Genomic DNA, 24,655 nt, shown 5'->3' with positions numbered 1-24,655 from the left:
ACCCCATCTTGCACAGTAAATCTCTCCCAAGTAGATTAGTCGGAGCCGATGCAGCTAGCAGAAAGGAGTGCTTGGTCTGCAAAGGCCCTATCGTAATCTCTGCTGGTTTGCTTAAAGGGTAGTGTTGTACTACTCCTGTTACTCCCATGGCTGGAATTGTTTTACCAGTGGTCTTCATACCCACTGTTGAATTTAACACTGACTTGGCCGCCCCCGTGTCTACAAGGAAGGTAGAGATCTACCAGCTACATCAATTGTGACCTCGGGTTCACTTCCAAGGCTCGCAATTAATTTCACTGGCTGCAGATCATGTTCAATAGCGGTCTCTCTCAATGCAGCCACCGACATACCTCTCCAGTTGGGTTGAGTGGTCTGTACCCTTGTCCTCAACACTTCCTTTAAACCATCCATTAATACAGAAACTGCTACTTCCCTATGGTGCACATTTGTCTTAATGTCTTCTATTCCAGTGTACCTAGCCATTTCCTGCAGTGCCCAATGGAAATAATCAGAAGCAGTTTCCCCTTCTTTTTGTCTTATGGAAAAGATTTTGTTCCACTTGACAACAGTTGGGAAATATACTCCTAACTGCAGGTTGATACGTTTTACATTGTCCTGATTGTACTCATCAGTGAGAGGTACCTCTTCATCTAACCTACAATCAGTGATAAATTTCGCAGAGTCGATATTGGGGGGCAAGCATGCCCTCAGCAATGTCTGCCAATCTTTGTTATTGGGCTCTGCGGAGTTACCTAATTCTCTAATGAACCTTTGGCTTGAAACTAGATCTTTCCTAGGATCAGGGAATTCAGACATAATTGTTCTTAATTCTGTCCGGGAAAAGGGACAATGCATTGCAATGTTCCTGACGGGAGTGACTCCTGTAGCGTCAGTTTTTCCATTTGGCACTGCAATTACCCTGACAGGATTAAGTTCAATCACATCACTCTGGATTGATTCTACAATGTGTGGTGTAATTGTTTCTGCATAATGTACAGTACCGTACTTACCTGCGGACACGACCTCACCTGTCCCTCCACTAGGGGCCTTTGCTACTCCTCTTACTGGTTGGGCTGTGCCCACTGTAGTCTCTCTTATGGTGGCTGCTAGAGAGAGTGCCGATATTGTGGTAGGCTCATCTTCCTGGTCGCAGTCCTGAGGGAAGTTTAAGACAGGATACAACTTGCACGGGTTAACATTAGCATCAATACACTTATCTACTTTACTCTTATCATTTATACATTTATTAAGTGCACTTTTATCATATACCAGTATGCCATTCTCTGTAGCCATTTTCTCTCCTGTTATGTATGGTGGTGGTGGTGGTGCGGTAGCTATCAGTTTCCTGATAGGATTGGAACCAGCTGCTTGAGCTAATCCTCTTTGTATCTCGCCTTCCTGTTGCCATAACTGTAAATAATCATAATGTCTAATCCGTTGCTTGCCGGATTTTATTAGACATATCCTTCTCCTTAAATTTTGCAAAACCTCAGGATTAAAACTGCCTACCCTGGGAAACTTCTCCCCATCGTTCACAGTCATACGTTCCCACTCATTGCATAAAACCTCTGCGTGTGATCCATATTTTTCACACATTATGTACCTCGCCGACCCGGCTGGCCGCGGAATTATATCAACCTGAACCTTGGTTGATCGTCCCTTACTTGAGCAACTGGCCCCCATTCTTTGCAGGTATTGCCTTCTCAGCGAATTCCTACAAAAACCACGTTCCCAGAGGTAAGGCGACGGTGAAAGTCCAACGAGTGCCTTCACCCACTCTCGCCCACATCGACCAATATGCCCACACACTGCTTCAGCGCTGGCGTACTCAACCCAGGGCCCCTATGTGACCTCTACTTACTGGGGCGTGTGGGAGTATGCTACCCTCCCCAGTAAGTATCAGTTGCTGGAGAATTCCTGAGTGAACAGCGAACCTCCCTTAAAATAAAAAAAACCTACACAAATCACGTTAGAATGTACAAATAGTGTTTTTGATCCCGCAAAGCGTACGCAAATTGCGTAATGGGTATCAAGGTAACCAACTAATGCACACAATTACATGCGGTACAGTCGCAATGCGTATAAGTAACTATTACTTATCCGCAGAACGACCAGCGGAATCGGTTGTTTAGGCTGCGAAACCTTCAGCCGGAGCGTATTCTCAAAACGGGCCTATATGGGCACTGCGCCAAGCCCCAGGGTTGCGCTCCCTACCTCTGACCTTTCTTAAGCCAGGGTTTTCAGAAACTTCGTATAGGTACTTTTAACGGCTTTCTGACTTTCGCGGACCTTCTGGTCTGCTGTAACACTAATTGCTCCTCTTACCTTATTCACTTTAAACGTGAGATGGCCTTCTCCCACGCCACCACGTGTTCACTTCACGGGTATCCTTCTACGAGATCTCGAATTCCGGGGTTCACACCAAAGAAACTTTTCTTGCATACACACGCTCTTTCAATTCATATATACTTTGATTTTTCTGTATAGAAAATTTCTTTCATTCAGGTAACACAGGCTAATCCCAGAGGTAATGCAATGAGAGGAGGATCTTTTTTAAACTAAATTTTGGAAACTGAACAAATTTGTGCTATTATCGCGTGGCTTCCGTATCGCCTACTAAAACAATGCTATAGTTTGATTTGTATTTAGTGGGCGTATCCGTACGCACGTTGCGTGATATACGCCACGTGTGTAGGCCTTTGCGTTGCGTACACTGTCTTGCACTCGGTCAGAGACACGTGTACACAGGCCGGATACATCCGCAGTAACACAAATAACACGCTTCTATAAATGCAAACAATATTTAACTATAATCGTTTACCAAACACCACACAGTATCTCCTGTATAAACCTTTATAACTGGGTCAGGCTGCGTGCGTGTTTTACAATTACTCCCTTAAGTATTACTTTTACTTTTAACTAAATAGCAACAAATTTTCTCAGCACGTGATCAATGCTAATGGCAAACAGAAAGGTAGATATGTGAAAATACGCAAATGGAAATACAAGTGTGTGCGTGTGTTGCGTGCGCAATTTTCACCAATACAGAAATTTAAACAGATTTAAAAGACAATAGCTTAACGTTCTTACCTTTCGGTTCCGGATCCCACCAGCATCCCTACAAACCAAATGGAGCAGACGCTTATCTAATCAGCACTTACCGTATCCCCAACCACCAAACGGCTAACAGGGGATACTACCTTCCCACCCTTTGCTGATGGATAAAGTCTGCCTGGTTCCGCTTGGTTGCGGATATGAGGAGGCCCGGACGATGCCCCAATTGATAAAGTCAGTTATTACCTAAAAACATTAAGCTATATTCTATTATGGACTAAGTACGCTATTGGCGCACTGAGTACCGTAAGGGTACGCACCTAGCGTAGCAGACGCTAGGCCGTGGGCGCGATGCACGAGCGACACGCACGCTCACGGAATGTTATACAGTAACCCTTAGTAACAACACACCTAAGGGTATGCTTACACTTTAAACCATGGCAATGAGATATTATAACGATGTAATGCTTATAAACCTTGATAATATGAAAAGATGTTTGAGCGATTGAGACGCTCAGAAAACCCTTCACAGTAACTAGTGAAAACACAAGACCTGGTTAGGATTTAAAAACCACTTAGGCTCCAACACCCAGTGGATAATTCTTTTAGTATAAAAAGGGGAAAAACAGTACAGCTTATACACTACAAAACTAACATCAAAATCTAAACAGAATAACGAGGAATAATATGAACAATAGCGAACGATCGCAAATACAAGAAAACAGAATAAGTACACAATGAGAACAAATGGCAAACACAGAGGATAACAAAATGGCTACAGAGAACTTACACACGTGGGAATGATTCGCAGGCGCGTCCTGAATCCAGCCCTCAGCCTTCAATGTGAAAACCTTGCAGAGAGAGTGAGTGACTGGACAGGCAATGGTGGTCTTTATATACACAACATACAGTAACAATACAATGGTCCCTATAATCTCATGGTTCATTGGCAACAGGAATGTGTCTCTGCATTATAACAAAAGGTCATAGGTGGGTTCGAACAGGTGGGCTGTGCCTTTCTCCAACTGCTCAGGTGGGAGGTATCCTTAGGATTCCCGCCGCATGGGTAATGAACAGTAAATACAGTAAATATCTATAAACTACTTTTGTACATAACTATGCGCAGGAGCGAGCATTCTCTTCCTAACCAACACCGAAATGTTACTATTAAAATACTCTACAGCTGGATACTAGACACCACCGTTCAACCTTTATCTGACCCTTCCTATCATGCAAAGAGGAATTTCTCTGTCCAAGAACCATTTAAACTAAACATACTTTCTGACATTGTTAAGGGGAATATTCACTATAAAACACACTATGTGGGTAAAATATGTTATGATCGAGTCGCACGCTAGACGCTTACAAACTCTACCGTAAATGCGCATACACCGTGCGTGATCGCCGGAGCGGTCATTACGCAAATTGCGGATATGTGCACGCACGGCAGGGTGTGTGCACGTGCAGCGGGCATGTGCATGAGGGGTTAGAACAAGGCATATGTATCAGGATATTTTTCGACTATGACAATATTTTATAAGCTTGTTTTATATATTTTTAAAAGGCATTATATAGGCTCAGTTTAACAATACCATCATGAATCAATGTGTTTGAAATATGTATTTTATTTGCTAACTATATATTAATATTTTTTTTAGAAAAAGATTTAGATCTTCGTTTGGCTTTTGATATGTTTATTGAGTATTTTTCTTTTAACTTGAAAAGCATTTTTTTCTTTCAACAATTCAATAATTTTTGCATGTCAAATATAAAGTATTTAAACTTCCAAGGCATCTTAATGATGCAGAGTTTCAATGAAATACACAAATGTAAAAATGTAGATTTAGCCTTCTGCTAAAACTTTCATCATGTATACTTACTCAAAGCTCCAGTCTAAATAAAAAGAATATATTTTGAAAAAAAAAAAAAATGTCATTCTATCTTGACAACTTTAAATAAAAGCATCTGTGAAACTGTAGTAAGAGGATGACATTCAAGGAACTGTGAGACGTGACACAGTATGCCTCAGATTAACTGGCTAATTTAAGAGTTTAGATGAAATTACTAATATTTCAACTTCATTTATTTATTAATGTATATATAAATCGAGTATTATTATTATTATGCACAAAGTATATGATTTTATGAACCTATTTTAGGAAGAATGTATGTTTTTGAATACAAGGAGCTGCTGTATTTGTCAGGGTTTATATAATTCAAATAGGATGTAGATCTGTGACGGGTGGTCAGGAGACCACTGGTCACATTAGCCCACCTACATCCCACCGCCTCACTATCCCAATGGTCAGCATGCCGATCAGCAGGAACTATTCCCACTCGTGGGAATCTGGACGCAATATTAGTGCCCAGGATTGCATTGCAATATGCGATTACTTTTGGTAAATGTATTAACATGCACCCTCAGGGACAGGGGAGCCCGTCCCTGTGATCTGCCGTAAGGACTGCCAGGGCTTCTGCATATGCGAAGTCCCACTGTCTGCACATTCACTGCAGCCATTTCTGGAGGAGGATTCCGGGGTAATACTCCGGTAGATGCAGGGGGGCCAATCTCCGGAATGCTTTGAATTTCATAAATTAGTATATCTGGCAACATTGCATCCCCCTAGAAACCCATGGAGGATGTGGCTGCCGCCGGGAATGGAGGGATCACAGCAGGTATCTGAGATATCTGCTGCAGTCCCTCAGTGATACATTCATGGGATACTTAATTAAACCGCAAATATACAATGATAAATGGGCGCCATACTGTACTAAACTGTTTAAGAAACATAACAGAGCATCGGCCATTTTACACTTAAACCCCACAAAGCCTGTGCTAACCGGAAGAACACAGAGCCTGTATTGTAAGCACTTACTACATGGTATACCAGAGGGCTACCTTTACGAAAACATAAATAAGTCGTTATCAAAACAAAAAAAGGCCCTCAAACTTTTTATATGCAATTTACCTTTTTCTGAACATCATTTTAATGCCAGATTTCTTTTAAAAAGCCAAAAAAAAGATAAAACTTCTCAAAGAAAAAGCAATACCGGCATCTTAACAATTTACGGGCCTAATTCAGACCTGATCGCTAGCAAGCGATTTTTGCACTGCTGTGATCAGATAGTCGTCGCCTACAGGGGAGTGTATTTTCACTGTGCAAGTGTGCGAACACATGTGTAGCAGAGCTGTACAAACAGATTTTGTGCAGTCTCTGCGCAACCCAGGACTTACTCAGCCGCTGTGATCACATCAGTCTGTCCGGGACCGGAATTGACGTCAGCAACCCTCCCTGCAAACGCATGGACATGCCTGCATTTTTCCAGACACTCCCTGAAAATGGTCAGTTGACACCCACAAACGCCTTCTTCCTGTCAATCTCCTTGCGATCGCCCATGCGAGTGGATCTGCCGCACAAACCCATCGCTGAGCGGTGATCCGCTTTATACATGTGCAATGCGCCTGCGCATTGCGGTGCATATGCATGCGCAGGTTGGACCTGATTGCCCGCTGTGCAAAAACGCACAGCAGCGATCAGATCTGAATTACCCCCTACAACTTGTTTAATCAGTTTTACCTGTCATTTTCTAGAAGAAAAAAAACCCCAATGTACTGCCAAATAAACAATTTCATCCTATACAAATATTAAAATATAGATAAGCACTATTTTATTTATTTTCTATTTTTCATTTCAACTTTCGCTATACTGTAAAATGATCTTGCTTACTCACCTTTTCTAGTTTCTGTTCTAATAATGCTGAAATCCAAGGGCTATTTTTTTAATATATACAGAACAACATAATCATAAAGCTAGCCCAGGCATACATTGTATTAAGTTCTGGTGCTTCACAGCTTCAAATAAACATACCATGGGCGGGATGTAATGGTGTCCAAGAGGGCCGGAGGTGTGGGATGCTGGACGATCTCTGACATTTTTTTAAAGGGGCTTTAATGGTTTTGCTGTGTAAGTGATTGCCACTTCATAAAAACGCAGAGATCGTCTAGGATCCCGCACCTCCGGCGATCTCGGACGCCATTACATCCTGCCCATTGTGATGTTCAGATATGTTCAAAGCAAGATACATTTCCTTATTGATTTATATTTGGTACATAAGTAAATGTTACTCGGCTCATCTCTGAGAAATGTCCAAAGCTTACTTTTTTTTTTAAATAAATGAGCAGATGCGCACAAAAAATATAGGGGCGTTGCTTCATGGGAAATGGGCATGGCCACACAGCTCCCTTTTACACATTACGGCAGGTAGAGTCCCCTTTTTCACATTACAGCAGGTAGAATCCCCTTAGACGCAGTACGGCAGATAGAGTCCCCTTTTATACAGTATGGCAGGTAGAGTCCCCTTAGGCGCAGTATGGCAGGTAGAGCCCCCTTTTTATACATTACACCAGGCAGAGGCCCTTTTCACATATTACAGCAGCAGAGTCCCCATTTTACACATAACGGCAGCAGAGTCCCACTTTTTACACATTACAACAGCAGAGTCCCCTTTTTACACATTAGGCAGGCAGAGTCCTTTGAAACAGCAATGTGAAGTGGGACATAGCTCATAGTGTGCACAAAGTACTGCCTGAGCAGGATAACCATCTGCCTCACCAGTTGTCTACACCTTCCATAGGTATGAGGGGAGCATGGCACCCGCTTTTGTGATCTCCCTCCCGTCAGAACGCCATAGTTGAGGCTCCTTGCAGGTCACTGTGGGTCTCAGGAGTACAGACAGAGAGGGGGCGGAGCGTGCATCGCTGCCCAGATACAAGTTAGTATTATCAGTAAGAGGGAAGGAGCCGGGGCATGGCGCTGCCTTAAGTATCGCATGTTAATCACGTTACACTGCACAGTAGTGCACGTTAGTCACATTACACTGCACAGTAGTGTGTTGGTCACGTTACACCGCACAATAATGGTGTGTGTGTGTGTGTCCCTTCCCCTACTCAAAAACGCAGCAACTATTGCACTACTTACATACTTAAATTCGCTCTACACTGACACTCAGCTGCCACCTTCTGTTCTCCCTGAAGTGTCCCTCTCCAAACACTGCTGGAGGCGCTGGTGGGGGGAGCACTCTCTCCCTGCTGCAGGACTTGAATGCGGGGCATGATGTGGAAGGGAGTGGGTGGGGCTTCGGCTGCCTACTCACACGGACAAGAGCTGGACATGGAAAGGGGGACCAGGGAGGGGGCAGAGCCTGCGTTCACTCTATCCATGCTGCAAGACACAGATACTGGGAATGAGTGAGCCTGGCTTCAGCTGCCCATTCACACGGACAAGAGCTGCAGCTGGAGAGGATGACCAGGGAGGGGGCGGGGCCTGTGGAAACTCCGTTCCGCAGGACATGTATGTGGGGGAATGATGGAGTATGGGCGGGGTTTTGTCTGCCCACTGACAAGAAGAGCTGGGCCAGAGAGGGGGACTAGGGAATTGGCAGACGGATAGCTGCAGCGCTGCCCGGTGTAATGTAGGTGACTACATGAGGTGCACCTAGGAGTTGGGCGCACCTCACTGCGGGCAGCGCTGCAGCTAGCGGCAGTGCTTTTGGAGCTGCCTTCCATTAGAGACCGTAGTGGCTCTGCAGGTTGTGCCAGTGGTCCTGTGCCCATAGTGCTAATGTGCTGTGTGACAGGCACTGCTGGCACACACCTAGTTACGGCCCTGTGTAATAAGCAGGGGAGGGGTGGATAGTGGTGTAGGCTTAATATTCAGAATTTTCCAGTGGTAAGCCAGCTTGCTTGACTGCAAATATCTCCATTTCCTGGAACTATATTTCTTAGCTTTCAACAGGATAACATACTAGAGTATCTCACCTTTCAAGAGGTATTTGGGACTTGGGTATCCGAGTTCAGTAGCCAGAGCAATCTACTGCCGAAAATCTAAAACTGCATACCAGGCATGTGGAGCTTGAGCAGGGACCAGCTGCTGGAAGGCTGATAGCTCTAATATGGCCAGAACCAGAGGTATCAGCCTAGGCCTCTTATACTCCTGGGGCCGTCGGGCAACTGCCCATTGAACCCATACAAAAAGACAGCACTACTTGCATGCTAAGTAAGCTCCCAGGTTTGATTGTGCTTTCTATTTACTGTTATATATCACCGATACACACACGCGTATTGAGTATGGCCATAGATGCAGCATTACAGCGTAGGAGTGGTCATGTTCCAGGTCACAGCAGGTCCCTGAACTAGCACAAAACTGAAGGCCGGGATTATGCAGCTCCTTTTACCCAACACCGTGGCTGGCCCATCCCCTTCAACCTGTCACCAATGAGCTGAGATCCTTTACAGGCCTCTCCTATCTCCCATCATCCCTTCTCCAGTATTCTCTACACCTAAGGGGAGATGTACTAAGCCTTCAAAATGTATCCTGATGAAAGAACATAAGTAAATAGTTCTGAAACGTTGACAACCAACAATGGACTAAGAAGGTTATTCAAGTTGGACTGTCTTCAATCCTTGAGAGTTTATTGAGAGTTTCTTTGACTGCTTCCAATTACAAATGCCACATTAGGAATCAACTCTGTATCTATTATCTGTTTAAGACTTAATGAAGAAATGGGTTGGGTATAAAATCCTGGTGTTGAACAGTCCTGATTCCAACGGCGGCAACCCCCACAATTAAAATCATGATAGAACCAGGAAAGTAATTTAACCCTAGCCTTACCCCTAATGCTAACACTAACCGACCCCTCCCGCAGCCTACCCTAACCATCCTCCCATATGGGGCCAACCCTTTCCTCTAAGGGTCAGGTTCCAGACCATATACACAAATTACATATGCTCTACTAGAGGATCAATACCTGGGTGGAGCAGGACCATGGATTTTCTTGGTACTTGGTTCATTTCTATGAAAACTACATAATTATCCCCCTGCCAATCAAAGTGGGCAGTCCTGATACACCCCTTTGTCCTCCTTTATAAAGGGGCCCTGTTCTTTGCAGGTTGACTATGTCCTTTCTGTTGCATCTAGCCACACCCCTTAGTTATGGGCCCCTACCACTACATCCTCCAGTAGGGCCTGCATACCCAAGTCTAACACTGATCTCCCCCTAGTGCCTAACTCCAATGCTTACCTTAGGAATACCACAGTCTGTATTATGACTGTCAGGGATCCTGACCACATCGCAAAGGAATAGCCTAGAACTGTTCATGAAACGGCTTTTGAGTCAACTGTACAAATACTGTTGGTCACTTCAAATTAAAGTTGATAGTCTGCATTTTAAAACCATAGTCATTATAGAACTGTAACTTGAATATGTTTTGGTGAACAGCTAAAATAACAAAAATTGTGTAAGTGTCCAACTATACACGGACTGTGTCAGGAATAGTTATCTGGCACAGCGGTTCTTACCAGCACGATGGTGCACTTACCTGTTGTGGTCAGGTGCTCAAGCTTGCATGTGTGTCTTATCTTATTTTAATACTTATTTTACATTAGGACTGCAGGTACCATGGGCCCTTTAATGCCCTGTATGCTGGTACTTGTGGTTCTCATACCAGCATGTGGGGGTAGGCTTGTTGGGACCTGCAGTCCTACTGTAAAATACCATATTTCTAAATTTTACACTTGAAAGCTATCAACTTGGCACCCACTAATTAGGGGTGATGAGTATAGCCTCAGGCTTAAGCCCTGGCCTTGGGTGCCCTGGAGGGTTGAACCCTTTTATTAGGGGGGTCCCCACTCCCCTGGGAATGCCCAGCCAGGCTGACTAGTTGGGGAGTAATGCTACGGCGACCAATATAAGCATGTCCCTGGACTGTGACATTACCACTCTCTGGCAAGGGGAGCCCAGTGCTTGTTATAAAAAATACAGGTGACCCCTCTATCTCTTTTCCTCCCTATATTTATAGAGCCAGGACCAGTCCAAGAGCCTCTGTGATAGTTCTTAAAATACAGGAGGACCTCAGTAATTTTTTCCCCCTCTATTTTTTCAACCAGGATTGGTTCAAAGAGCCCGGGGCTGGTTATGCTTTGGGAGGGTGGACCACACATCATTTTTTTATTTTAATTTTAACTCTTTCTAAGCTTTTACAGACAAAATCATGCATTAATCTTATTGATCAGTGCATGTTTCTATCAAAGTGGCCAAGTTTTTTGTGCGGGCTTCTCCCGCACATAAAACTTGGACCCTATTACATTTGGCCCTAAATATGCAGCAAGATAGCAGTAATATGGTGCACAAGGTAACCTGTAAGAGAAACCATGAGCCTGATGCGGCTTTTAACATACTTCTACACATGCTCTGGTGACACACATATACAAGTATAGGTGATGCAGAGTTGTACACATTTCAATGGATTCTTCCTTGTGACTGGAATTTAATGAGGGGTTCACTTCACACACATAGTATGCAAAGGTCAGTGAGAGAATGTAGACGCAGCTGCAAGCTATCAGAGCTGGACACAGGCATCATCTGCACCAAGTACAGCCTGGTGCAAGTATGCACTGATGAAGACAAGTAGCAAACCAAGGCAATTGGACTGAAAGATGTGCACAACTCTGCCTATGCACAAATATATTTATTTCTGAGCATGCAATGCAGGTGCATCTACATCCATTCAACTCAGCATAAGGATCAGTATTTTTAACAGTAAAAGACAAATTAATTTATATATTGTATACAATAATCATACTAAACACAGAACACATTTATTGTTATCAATTACAACATATAAGCAGCAGCTGTTCATAATAGACATGGAAAGGAAATTACCTTTAAGGCTAACCTTTTTTGCCTTACATACCCAATTAGGACAATACATATTATGATATGGTTCTTTTCCCACATGATTAGTTTCACAAGACCATGCTGTAGACCCATACTAAGTTGGTCTGGACCAGCAGTACAGTATAAGGCATAATGGAACAGTGTAAAACACGGAGGACTAGAATGCACTTAAACAGTGGTTCTCAAAACTCTGTCCTCAGAACCCAATCTAGTTCATGTTTTCCCAAGTCACCTGTAGATCTTTAAAATGTGATAGTTGGTCATACACCTTGGTGACCTGGAAACTGTTTGGGATCCTGAGGACAGAGTTTTAGAATCACTGCACTAAACTATTAACATTTCCACAAACGTACAGCACAACTATACACAATCCTCCGTATCATTTTTCTTTAATATCTTGGAAGTCAAAGGAGGGAGATACACAACTATTTTAACTCCAACTTGGTACCATATAAATGTTTATGCATACTGGCAAATCTACTCCATAAACGTGAGTTGGGTGCTATGTGGCAGAATTAGATTGTGTTTTGTACTACTTATGCGACGAGGCTAAACTACAAAAATAAATGCTATAAATAATCCTAAACGGAACTTATATTTTATATTGGTCACTATATCTACTAGACCTTTCAACTGCATGCCGCTGTTCTTGGTTTTTATGATTCAAACAACAATACTCAGTGTAGTTATCATCATCAGCTACTGAAAATCTGGCTGTTTCGAACCATTTAATTTTAATGGAACTGGTTTAAAGTTACTGAAGGTGGGGGCCAGATCTGCAGGAAAAATAAGAATTTACTTACCGATAATTCTATTTCTCGGAGTCCGTAGTGGATGCTGGGGTTCCTGAAAGGACCATGGGGAATAGCGGCTCCGCAGGAGACAGGGCACAAAAGTAAAGCTTTCCGATCAGGTGGTGTGCACTGGCTCCTCCCCCTATGACCCTCCTCCAAGCCAGTTAGGTACTGTGCCCGGACGAGCGTACACAATAAGGGAGGAATTTTGAATCCCGGGTAAGACTCATACCAGCCACACCAATCACACCGTACAACTTGTGATCAAACCCAGTTAACAGTATGATAACAGAGGAGCCTCTGAAAGATGGCTTCCTAAACAATAACCCGAATTAGTTAACAATAACTATGTACAATTATTGCAGATAATCCGCACTTGGGATGGGCGCCCAGCATCCACTACGGACTCCGAGAAATAGAATTATCGGTAAGTAAATTCTTATTTTCTCTATCGTCCTAGTGGATGCTGGGGTTCCTGAAAGGACCATGGGGATTATACCAAAGCTCCCAAACGGGCGGGAGAGTGCGGATGACTCTGTAGCACCGAATGAGAGAACTCCAGGTCCTCCTTAGCCAGAGTATCAAATTTGTAAAATTTTACAAACGTGTTCTCCCCTGACCACGTAGCTGCTCGGCAAAGTTGTAATGCCGAGACCCCTCGGGCAGCCGCCCAAGATGAGCCCACCTTCCTTGTGGAGTGGGCCTTTACAGATTTAGGCTGTGGCAGGCCTGCCACAGAATGTGCAAGTTGGATTGTGCTACAGATCCAACGAGCAATCGTCTGCTTAGACGCAGGAGCACCCATCTTGTTGGGTGCATACAATATAAACGAGTCAGATTTTCTGACTCCAGCTGTCCTTGCAATATATATTTTTAATGCTCTGACAACGTCCAGTAACTTGGAGTCCTCCAAGTCACTTGTAGCCGCAGGCACTACAATAGGCTGGTTCAGATGAAATGCTGACACCACCTTAGGGAGAAAATGCGGACGAGTCCGCAGTTCTGCCCTGTCCGAATGGAAAATCAGATATGGGCTTTTGTAAGATAAAGCTGCCAGTTCTGACACTCTCCTGGCCGAAGCCAGGGCTAGTAACATGGTCACTTTCCATGTGAGATATTTTAAATCCACCTTTTTTAGTGGTTCAAACCAATGAGATTTTAGAAATTCCAAAACCACATTGAGATCCCACGGTGCCACTGGAGGCACCACAGGAGGCTGTATATGCAGCACTCCCTTAACAAAAGTCTGGACTTCAGGAACTGAAGCCAATTCTTTTTGAAAGAAAATCGACAGGGCCGAAATTTGAACCTTAATAGATCCCAATTTGAGACCCATAGACAATCCTGATTGCAGGAAATGTAGGAATCGACCCAGTTGAAATTCCTCCGTCGGAGCACTCCGATCCTCGCACCACGCAACATATCTTCGCCAAATGCGGTGATAGTGTTGCACGGTTACTTCCTTCCTTGCTTTAATCAAAGTAGGAATGACTTCTTCCGGCATGCCTTTTTCCTTTAGGATCCGGCGTTCAACCGCCATGCCGTCAAACGCAGCCGCGGTAAGTCTTGAAACAGACAGGGACCCTGCTGAAGCAAGTCCCTCCTTAGAGGTAGAGGCCACGGATCTTCCGTGATCATCTCTTGAAGTTCCGGGTACCAAGTCCTTCTTGGCCAATCCGGAACCACTAGTATCGTTCTTACGCCTCTTTGCCGTATAATTCTCAATACTTTTGGTATGAGAGGCAGAGGAGGAAACACATACACCGACTGGTACACCCAAGGCGTTACCAGCGCGTCCACAGCTATTGCCTGCGGATCTCTTGACCTGGCGCAATACCTGTCCAGTTTTTTGTTGAGGCGAGACGCCATCATGTCCACCATTGGTCTTTCCCAACGGGTTACCAGCATGTGGAAGACTTCCGGATGAAGTCCCCACTCTCCCGGGTGAAGGTCGTGTCTGCTGAGGAAGTCTGCTTCCCAGTTGTCCACTCCCGGGATGAACACTGCTGACAGTGCTATCACATGATTCTCTGCCCAGCGAAGAATCCTTGCAGCTTCTGCCATTGCACTCCTGCTTCTTGTGCCGCCCTGTCTGTTTACATGGGCGACTGCCGTGATGTTGTCCGACTGGATCAACACCGGTTTTCCTTGAAGCAGAGGTTCTGCCTGGCTTAGAGCATTGTAGATTGCTCTTAGTTCCAGAATGTTTATGTGAAGAGACGTTTCCAGGCTCGTCCACACTCCCTGGAAGTTTCTTCCTTGTGTGACTGCTCCCCAGCCTCTCAGGCTGGCGTCCGTGGTCACCAGGATCCAATCCTGTATGCCGAATCTGCGGCCCTCCAATAGATGAGCACTCTGCAACCACCACAGAAGAGATACCCTTGTCCTTGGAGACAGGGTTATCCGCTGGTGCATCTGAAGATGCGACCCTGACCATTTGTCCAACAGATCCCTCTGGAAAATTCGTGCATGGAATCTGCCGAATGGAATTGCTTCGTAAGAAGCCACCATTTTTCCCAGGACTCTTGTGCATTGATGTACAGACACCTTTCCTGGTTTTAGGAGGTTCCTGACAAGCTCGGATAACTCCTTGGCTTTTTCCTCCGGGAGAAAAACCTTTTTCTGAACCGTGTCCAGAATCATCCCTAGGAACAGCAGACGAGTTGTCGGCATTAACTGGGATTTTGGAATATTCAGAATCCAGCCGTGCTGTTTTAGCACTTCTTGAGATAGTGCTAATCCCCTCTCTAGCTGTTCTCTGGACCTTGCCCTTATTAGGAGATCGTCCAAGTATGGGATAATTAATACGCCTTTTCTTCGAAGAAGAATCATCATCTCGGCCATTACCTTTGTAAAGACCCGAGGTGCCGTGGACAATCCGAACGGCAGCGTCTGAAACTGATAGTGACAGTTTTGTACAACGAACCTGAGGTACCCCTGGTGTGAGGGGTAAATTGGAACGTGGAGGTACGCATCCTTGATGTCCAAGGACACCATAAAGTCCCCTTCTTCCAGGTTCGCTATCACTGCTCTGAGTGACTCCATTTTGAACTTGAACTTCTTTATGTACAGGTTCAAGGACTTCAGATTTAGAATAGGTCTTACCGAGCCGTCCGGCTTCGGTACCACAAATAGAGTGGAATAATACCCCTTTCCCTGTTGTAGAAGAGGTACCTTGACTATCACCTGCTGAGAGTACAGCTTGTGAATGGCTTCCAAAACCGTCTCCCTTTCGGAGGGGGACGTTGGTAAAGCAGACTTCAGGAAACGGCGAGGCGGATCTGTCTCTAGTTCCAACCTGTACCCCTGAGATATTATCTGCAGGATCCAGGGATCTACCTGCGAGTGAGCCCACTGCGCGCTGAAATTCTTGAGACGACCGCCCACCGCCCCCGAGTCCGCTTGAGAAGCCCCAGCGTCATGCTGAGGCTTTTGTAGAAGCGGGGGAGGGCTTCTGTTCCTGGGAAGGAGCTGCCTGTTGGTATCTCTTCCCCTTTCCTCTGCCTCGTGGCAGATATGAATATCCCTTTGCTCTCTTGTTTTTAAAGGAACGAAAGGGCTGCGGTTGAAAAGTCGGTGTCTTTTTCTGTTGGGGAGTAGCTTGAGGTAAAAAGGTGGATTTCCCGGCTGTAGCCGTGGCCACCAAATCTGATAGACCGACTCCAAATAACTCCTCCCCTTTATACGGCAAAACTTCCATATGCCGTTTTGAGTCCGCATCGCCTGACCACTGTCGCGTCCATAAACTTCTTCTGGCCGAAATGGACATAGCACTTACCCGTGATGCCAGTGTGCAGATATCCCTCTGTGCATCACGCATATAAAGAAATGCATCCTTTATTTGCTCTAAAGATAGTAAAACATTGTCCCTATCCAGGGTATCAATATTTTCAATCAGGGACTCTGACCAAGCTACTCCAGCACTGCACATCCAGGCTGTCGCTATAGCTGGTCTTAGTATAACACCTGTATGTGTGTATATACTTTTTTGGATATTTTCCATCCTCCTATCTGCTGGATCTTTAAGTGCGGCCGTCTCAGGAGAGGGTAACGCCACTTGTTTAGATAAGCGTGTGAGCGCCTTATCCACCCTAGGAGGTGTTTCCCAGCGCGCCCTAACCTCTGACGGGAAAGGGTATAAAGCTAATAACTTCTTTGAAATTAGCATCTTTTTATCGGGGGCAACCCACGCTTCATCACATACATCATTTAGTTCTTCTGATTCAGGAAAAACTATAGGTAGTTTTTTCACACCCCACATAATACCCTGTTTAGTGGTACCTGTAGTATCAGCTAAATGTAACGCCTCCTTCATTGCCAAAATCATATAACGTGTGGCCCTACTGGAAAATACGGTTGATTCGTCACCGTCGCCACTGGAATCAGTGCCTGTGTCTGGGTCTGTGTCGACCGACTGAGGCAAAGGGCGTTTTACAGCCCCTGACGGTGTTTGAGGCGCCTGGACAGGCACTAACTGATTGTCCGGCCGTCTCATGTCGTCAAACGACTGCTTTAGCGTGTTGACACTATCCCGTAATTCCATAAATAAAGGCATCCATTCTGGTGTCGACCCCCTAGGAGGTGACATCCCCATATTTGGCAATTGCTCCGCCTCCACACCAATATCGTCCTCATACATGTCGACACACACGTACCGACACACAGCAGACACACAGGGAATGCTCTTAACGAAGACAGGACCTACTAGCCCTTTGGGGAGACAGAGGGAGAGTTTGCCAGCACACACCAAAAGCGCTATATATGACAGGGATAGCCTTATAATAAGTGCTCCCTGTATAGCTGCTTTTATAATATAATTTTTGCCACTATTTTGCCCCCCCTCTCTTGTTTTACCCTGTTTCTGTAGTGCAGTGCAGGGGAGAGACCTGGGAGCCGTCCTGACCAGCGGAGCTGTGTAAGGAAAATGGCGCTGTGTGCTGAGGAGATAGGCCCCGCCCCCTTTCCGGCGGGCTCGTCTCCCGCTCTTTAGTGTATTCTGGCAGGGGTTAAATATCTCCATATAGCCCCCGGAGGCTATATGTGAGGTATTTTTTAGCCAAATAGGTTTTCATTTGCCTCCCAGGGCGCTCCCCTCCCAGCGCCCTGCACCCTCAGTGACTGCCGTGTGAAGTGTGCTGAGAGGAAAATGGCGCACAGCTGCAGTGCTGTGCGCTACCTTTAGAAGACTGAGGAGTCTTCTGCCGCCGATTCTGGACCTCTTCATGTTTCAGCATCTGCAAGGGGGCCGGCGGCGAGGCTCCGGTGACCATCCAGGCTGTACCTGTGATCGTCCCTCTGGAGCTGATGTCCAGTAGCCAAGAAGCCAATCCATCCTGCACGCAGGTGAGTTCACTTCTTCTCCCCTAAGTCCCTCGTTGCAGTGATCCTGTTGCCAGCAGGACTCACTGTAAAATAAAAAACCTAAGCTAAACTTTCTCTAAGCAGCTCTTTAGGAGAGCCACCTAGATTGCACCCTTCTCGGCCGGGCACAAAAATCTAACTGGCTTGGAGGAGGGTCATAGGGGGAGGAGCCAGTGCACACCACCTGATCGGAAAGCTTTACTTTTGTGCCCTGTCTCCTGCGGAGCCGCTATTCCCCATGGTCCTTTCAGGAACCCCAGCATCCACTAGGACGATAGAGAAATATGTTAGACATACATGCCAAAACAAATGGAAAACATTAATAAAAATAAATATAAAAAGTGGGGGAGGGGAGGATCACTTAGGTTACTTTAATTTGCGATGTCATAATATATAACCTATCCCAAAATATCTGTTTTTATTGTATAATTTGCAAGACTTGGATCAGTTCAGAGTTCAAAGATTGATCAACGTCTATTATAACAATAGTAGTTTTTTTGTATGATACATGTTTTCACTAATAGTTATCATACTTCACCTATTGAGCAAGATACCATAAATAGAATAGTATTTAAAAAAAACAAAAAATGGAAATTGACTTTAAAGGTAAACAGCCATTGGAATGTAAAGACTGAGTGTTTTAAAGGAAAATGACAAGTTACAACAAAATTCACTTTTGTGCCAGAATAATAAAATAGGAGTTATTTTAATTAATTACAGTTTCTTCAAAAAATATCTGTACAGATTTCCTATATATTACTTGGGGAAAAATGTGATAATAATTACAATGATTTTATTTTTAATCTCCAAGTGCAAACATTTATCTTCAAAAGTCATTTTGTAACATTCAAAAAGTATTTCTTCATTACTGTTGTCATCTTTATAGTGATAAATATTTCTTCTGTACATTCGTTGTAAAAAGTTGATGTCAGCAGAAAACCCTCCACAAATTAGATAACAGGCAAATCTGGTTTAGGAGATGTCTGCAAAACAGCAGTAGAAAGAGGCTGCTGGGGTCCAAAAATGATTGGTTGAAAGTTTATTTACACAATTGGCAAGTTCTTCCAGACTAAAATATATTAACTGGTTGGCAAAACAAGAATCCAAAAAGGACCACCAATTCAAGCACTTGCAGAAATAAACAGTTATTTGTCAAGTCCTAAAAGAAGGGGGAAATAAAATAAAAATAAAGTTTTGTTAATAGAAAGTATATGTAAATAGGAGTACACATTAGATGAATTTGATGGACAGGACAAAATGTACACGATGTTAGTAAGCAACAAAAATAACATTCTAGAATAACATACAATGTTTATTCATGCAAATCAAACTATTCACGATATGAAAAAAAAAAAAAAAGGATTTCTTGCTTTACTAGATGCCTTAAACTTTTTTTTGTAAATGTTTGGCCCTACTTTAAATGCTGTTTGTGACTTCTGTTTCACTGTAACATTTACAAATTTAATAAAGTAAATATTTTGACAGATTTTTTTTCTAAATTACATGTGAATAGAGCTTTTTTATTGCTTTTAATTTCTTGAGTGTTACGTTAATGATGATGTTATTGCTGAGAAATATGGGACATTTTTCATATGGCAACTGCATTCAGAAATGTATAAATATTTTTATGTTCTTGCAGAAAATAATCCTTTTTTTACATAACAATTGCATTCAATTTAACTATGCTTGACCTTATCCTTATTTAAATGTTACCCCATCACAGTAACAGGATTTATAAATTCAGTGCACTAAAAATGTCACAAGATTTGTGTAAACCAAGGAAAAGAAATTCTTTTTGTAGTGACAGCTGAAAACTCGGCAATCGCGTCCTGTAAACAGTGTGTTTGGTAAATAAATACATTTTCCATATTTTAAGAAAAAGGTGACAAACCTGTCCGTATGGTTAAAACCTGTACATATAGCAGGAACACAAAATGGTTAAGCTTAGGAGAAAAATAATCTATTTATTTACAGTTACCATGAGCTGAATATTTTTAGAACAGTCAAATTACATTAGTTATGTGTTTTATATTAATACAAAGTTATTATGGCATTTTTGCCTCCTTACAGAGTTTATAATAATTGCTACCGAATGTGAAGCAGACATTGATAGTGAAGATGCATTAGAATGCTAATACATTATTGTGAATAATCTTATTTGGATGCTATAGTGTTGGAAAATTTAACATTATCCTGTTAACTATTGGAGTATATCCCTATTAATTTCTATTTTCTGATTAATGACTGATTATTGATATGCAGGTTTTTGGTTATTTTTTTTTTTTTTTGAAAATTACTGATGACCATTTTAGCGGTGTGTACCCTATCCAAATAAAGTACTAAAATTCTGGTAAAGCATGACTAGGATTCACTATGTCAGTTATTCAGTACACATCTACTGTATGTAAAACAAATTTATTTTAAATAGTTTTTCTTTTATACTGTTTTTGCATTTTTAAATATCTGTAAAAAAAGTTTTAGACATGTATGTAGGGATGCAGTTATAGCAGTCAAAATAACTAACTATTCAGGGGGAATGGATACCCTGTTATAATATTTATTTAAAAAAAAAACAATGCCATATACAACCAGCTTTGGATATCTAAATAATAAAAATATTGATCTAGCTATGTATATTTTAAATCATTTTTAAGTTGTCTGTGTTGACTACGAGGAAAGTGGATATGTACTATAGTACGTCTGACTTAGTTGTATTGAGATTATGGACTAAGGCTGCCTTATAACATCTAAAGTTGAATGGAGGGCTGGTTACGAAAATCATGGTACCTTCAGAAAAGAAACAAATTGTTGGTGTGCCATTTATTTGTGTGACCTTAATATTTTGCGTGACTGTAAGGGCTTTGGCCAAGAAAATTAGTTTAATACAAACACTATTGTTTATTTTAAAATGTAATTAAACAAAAGCTTGGACAGAAGTACAAGGTTAGGATTGGGTTTAACAATCTACATGAGAATTCAAATTTACTCAAGACTTTCTTCAAATATCCTTAATGAAACCTATCAAATGTATTGATCAAACATGGCTTATGATTCTAGATATGGGATTCGATAATGTTAAAGATTCACCTAATATTGTCTGGGGCCTAACTCCTCATGATAAACCCAACTTGATTTGGGTTTACCAGGTAATGAATAAAAGGGGCATAGGGGTATATGCAATTCCGGGTAAATTGCGGCTTTTTTTCACCCGTTTTTAAATTCGACACAATTCGACCATCGAATTCCGGCCGGCGGGTGCCGGAATTCGACATATTCAATAAAAAACAGATTCGACAGTCCCGCTGTGGAAAAACGGACCAATTGACGGATAAGTGCGTCCTGGATTCTACTTTTCGGACGGCACAAAAATGGTTAAAAAACCCTAAAAAAAATTGCGTGGGGTCCCCCCTCCTAAGCATAACCAGCCTCTGGCTCTTTGAGCCGGTCCTGGTTGTAAAAATACAGGGGGAAAATGGACATGGGATCCCCCGTATTTTTAGAACCAGCACCGGACTCTGCGTCCGTTCCTGGTGCAAAAGATACGGGGGACAAAAAGCGTAGGGGTCCCGCGTATTTTTAACACCAGCACCGGGCTCCACTAGCTGGAGAGATAATGCCACAGCCGGGGGACACTTTTATACCGGTCCCTGCGGCCGTGGCATTAAATCCCCAACTAGTCACCCCTGGCCGGGGTACCCTGGAGGAGTGGGACCCCTTAAATCATGGGGTCCCCCCCCCTTCAGCCACCCGAGGACCAGGGGTGAAGCCCGAGGCTGTCCCCCCCCATCCAAGGGCTGCGGATGGGGGGCTGATAGCCTTGTGTAAAATCAAAGAATATTATTTTTTGCAGAAGAACTACAAGTCCCAGCAAGCCTCCCCCGCAAGCTGGTACTTGGAGAACCACAAGTACCAGCATGCAGGGGGGGAAACGGGCCCGCTGGTACCTGTAGTTCTTCTGCAAAAAAAATACCCAAATAAAAACAGGACACGCACACCGTGAAAGTACAACTTTATTACATACATGCCGACACACACATACTTACCTATGTTCACACGCCGACTCTGTCCACGTCTCCAAGTAGAATCCGGGGTACCTGAAAATAAAATTATACTCACCTAAATCCAGTGTGTCCTGTTCTTTTTTTGTAATCCACGTACTTGGCAAAAAAAACAAACCGCATACCCGATCCACGAACTGAAGGGGGTCCCATGTTTACACATGGGACCCCTTTCCCCTAATGCTGAGACCCCCCCCGTGACTGCTGTCACAGAGGGTCCCTTCAGCCAATCAGGGAGCGCCACGTCGTGGCACTCTCCTGATTGGCTATGCTCGTCTGAGCTGGCAGACAGCGCATCGCAAAGCCACTCCATTATCTTCAATTGTGGGAACTTTGCGGTCAGCGGTGAGGTTACTCGCGGTCAGCCGCTGTGACATTATCTCTCCAGCTAGTGGAGCCCGGTGCTGGTGTAAAAAATACGGGGGACCCCTACGCTTTTTGTCCCCCGTATTTTTTGCACCAGGACCGGACGCAGAGCCCGGTGCTGGTTCTAAAAATACGGGGGATTCCCTGTCCATTTTCCCCCCGTATTTTTACAACCAGGACCCGCTCAAAGAGCCCGAGGCTGGTTATGCTTAGGAGGGGGGACCCCACGCAATTTTTCCCCTGGATTTTAACCCATTCCCACTGAAAACCATGCTCTCTCTATTTTAGTCAGTTAAAAAAAAATATATTATTTTAAAAAATATATAAATAATAGTTGTGTCTCCTAAAGGTGGGTACACACTAATAGATATATCTGCAGATCAAATGATCTGCAGATATATCTATGGACGGATCGAGCAGTGTGTTTAGCATACACACTGCCCGATCCGTCGGGGACTGACGTCATGAACTGGGCGGGCGTGTACACACGCCCGCCCAGTTCAGCTGTCAATCACCGTCGGCCGCCGCAGCATGTGTACGGGCGGTCGGCCGACCGCCCCGTACACACACAGCGACGCGCCAATATATCGGTAGATATATTGGCTGTTGGCTGTGCTGCGCGGCCGACGCGATACGTCTGTGAACGACGGAGTTCACAGACGTATCTGCTGTACACACTGGAAGACGGTCCTGCGATATATCGGCCGTTCAAAGAATGGCCGATATATCGACCAGTGTGTACGGGCCTTAACAGACAAACCAAGTACCTAATCCCTTCTAATATAAATAGATATGCTATTAGCAATAAAAAACCACAAAAAACAAACAAACATGTTTTTAACATTTTTTATTAGATTCCGCCAGCAAAGTGAGGCGGAATGAAATTGACGAAATTACTGTTGAAAAGCACTGTTGTCGAATCGACATTCTTCAATTGAATATACTTTTGTCGAAAAGCCGCATTTTTACCATTGCAGACATGTCGAATTTGTGAACTGTCGAATTTCAAAAAGTCGAATCAGAAAAGTCCGTTTTTTTGTCGGCAAATATGTATTGCATTGTCGAATATTTTTTTGTGTCGAAAATGCCCCGTTTTTCGACATTTGCGGCAATTCGACCGCAATTGCATATACCCCATAACCTGTAAGCAATTAGTTTGGCACACATTTTGAGATCAGAATTTAAAACAACAATAAAGAGGCAGTTCTGGCAATTTAGTACAGCAATCTGAAAATAGCTATGTGTGGGATCTGTGTCTGGTTTTGGTATAGCAATGATTTGCGCTTTCAACAACTCTTTTGGAAGCTAACCTTTCTCGGAACCTGCTTTGTATTACTTTAGAAGTTAAACAACACATTTTTAATTTTCCATACAGGATTCCAACATTACAGGGCTTAAGTCACCATCGGCAGTACTTAGTCAAAACTGCAAGGACAGGTAGGAGAGGACAGCAAAGCAATCTGGACTTGGTACTTTGGCAGGTATGCAGTTACACAATATACTCTGCTTATGAAAGTCAGGCACCTGCACCTAACATTGCTGCTTGCAGTATTGCAGGTTTTCCAGTGACTTCAACTCCCCATTCTGCCACTAGATGCAACTATGTTGGTCATAAGAATAGTCTCTTTTAGATTATCTACGCTGGTATTGTGAATAGTAAATAATGACAACTGCACAAATTTATGAAGGACAGTTTCGATCCTTTCCATACATAGGTTTGCATATTTTGCTTTTACTGGATGAAGTCTGGATTTATAGCAGAACTTGTGATACTTGTAGATCCGTGCTTTTACTTTCTCTATTAATAACTATATTTGTTTTTCACAAATTAAATATTAATGTGATGCTAAAATATATTGTAAAGTAAAGTAAAAACCTCATCTTTGATAGCCTCCTTCATCTATAAAGTAACTCTGGCCACCGAGTTCTGCAATAACTAATAATTTAGCAATACAAAGCATGGTATGTGACAACATGAGTAGACTTCCCCACCCGTACGTGACTTCAGCTCTATGCAGAACCTCCATGAGGTATTTCTTCCGAAAGCAAAAGTTTGCTTTTCTACATTGTACTGGTCTAGAGCAGAGCTTCTCTGTCTGTAGCCCATGTACCGCCAAAACAGACATATTCATTCATTTTAGCATAACAGATAACTGTGTTAGTAAGAAACATGCAGATAAATCGGGAAGGGAGTTTAGACATTAGTAGCCGTTAGGTACAAAATTACTGACATATGGGATACATTAGTAATAGACAATAGGGTTATCTGATAAACATCTACTATCA

The 24,655-nt window shown here is 43.4% G+C and overlaps 1 protein-coding gene across 4 annotated transcripts in view; it reads right to left on the bottom strand.

Moving 5' to 3' along the window:
* Positions 1-18,632: 18,632 nt before the first annotated feature.
* GK (glycerol kinase) overlaps positions 18,633-24,655 on the bottom strand; it is a 144,580-nt gene continuing 138,557 nt past the window's right edge. For all 4 annotated transcript variants that reach the window (XM_063953465.1, XM_063953466.1, XM_063953468.1 and 1 more), the window contains one exon: positions 18,633-19,104. In XM_063953465.1, coding sequence (XP_063809535.1) covers positions 19,091-19,104 — 14 coding nt within the window. In that variant the 3' untranslated portion in view covers positions 18,633-19,090. The remainder of the gene's footprint in view (positions 19,105-24,655) is intronic.

The sequence above is a fragment of the Pseudophryne corroboree genome, chromosome 2 (assembly GCF_028390025.1).
Source record: "Pseudophryne corroboree isolate aPseCor3 chromosome 2, aPseCor3.hap2, whole genome shotgun sequence".
Lineage (NCBI taxonomy): Eukaryota > Metazoa > Chordata > Amphibia > Anura > Myobatrachidae > Pseudophryne > Pseudophryne corroboree.
Note: the sequence above shows the minus strand (reverse complement) of the source record. Positions and strands in the feature narration are given on the sequence as shown.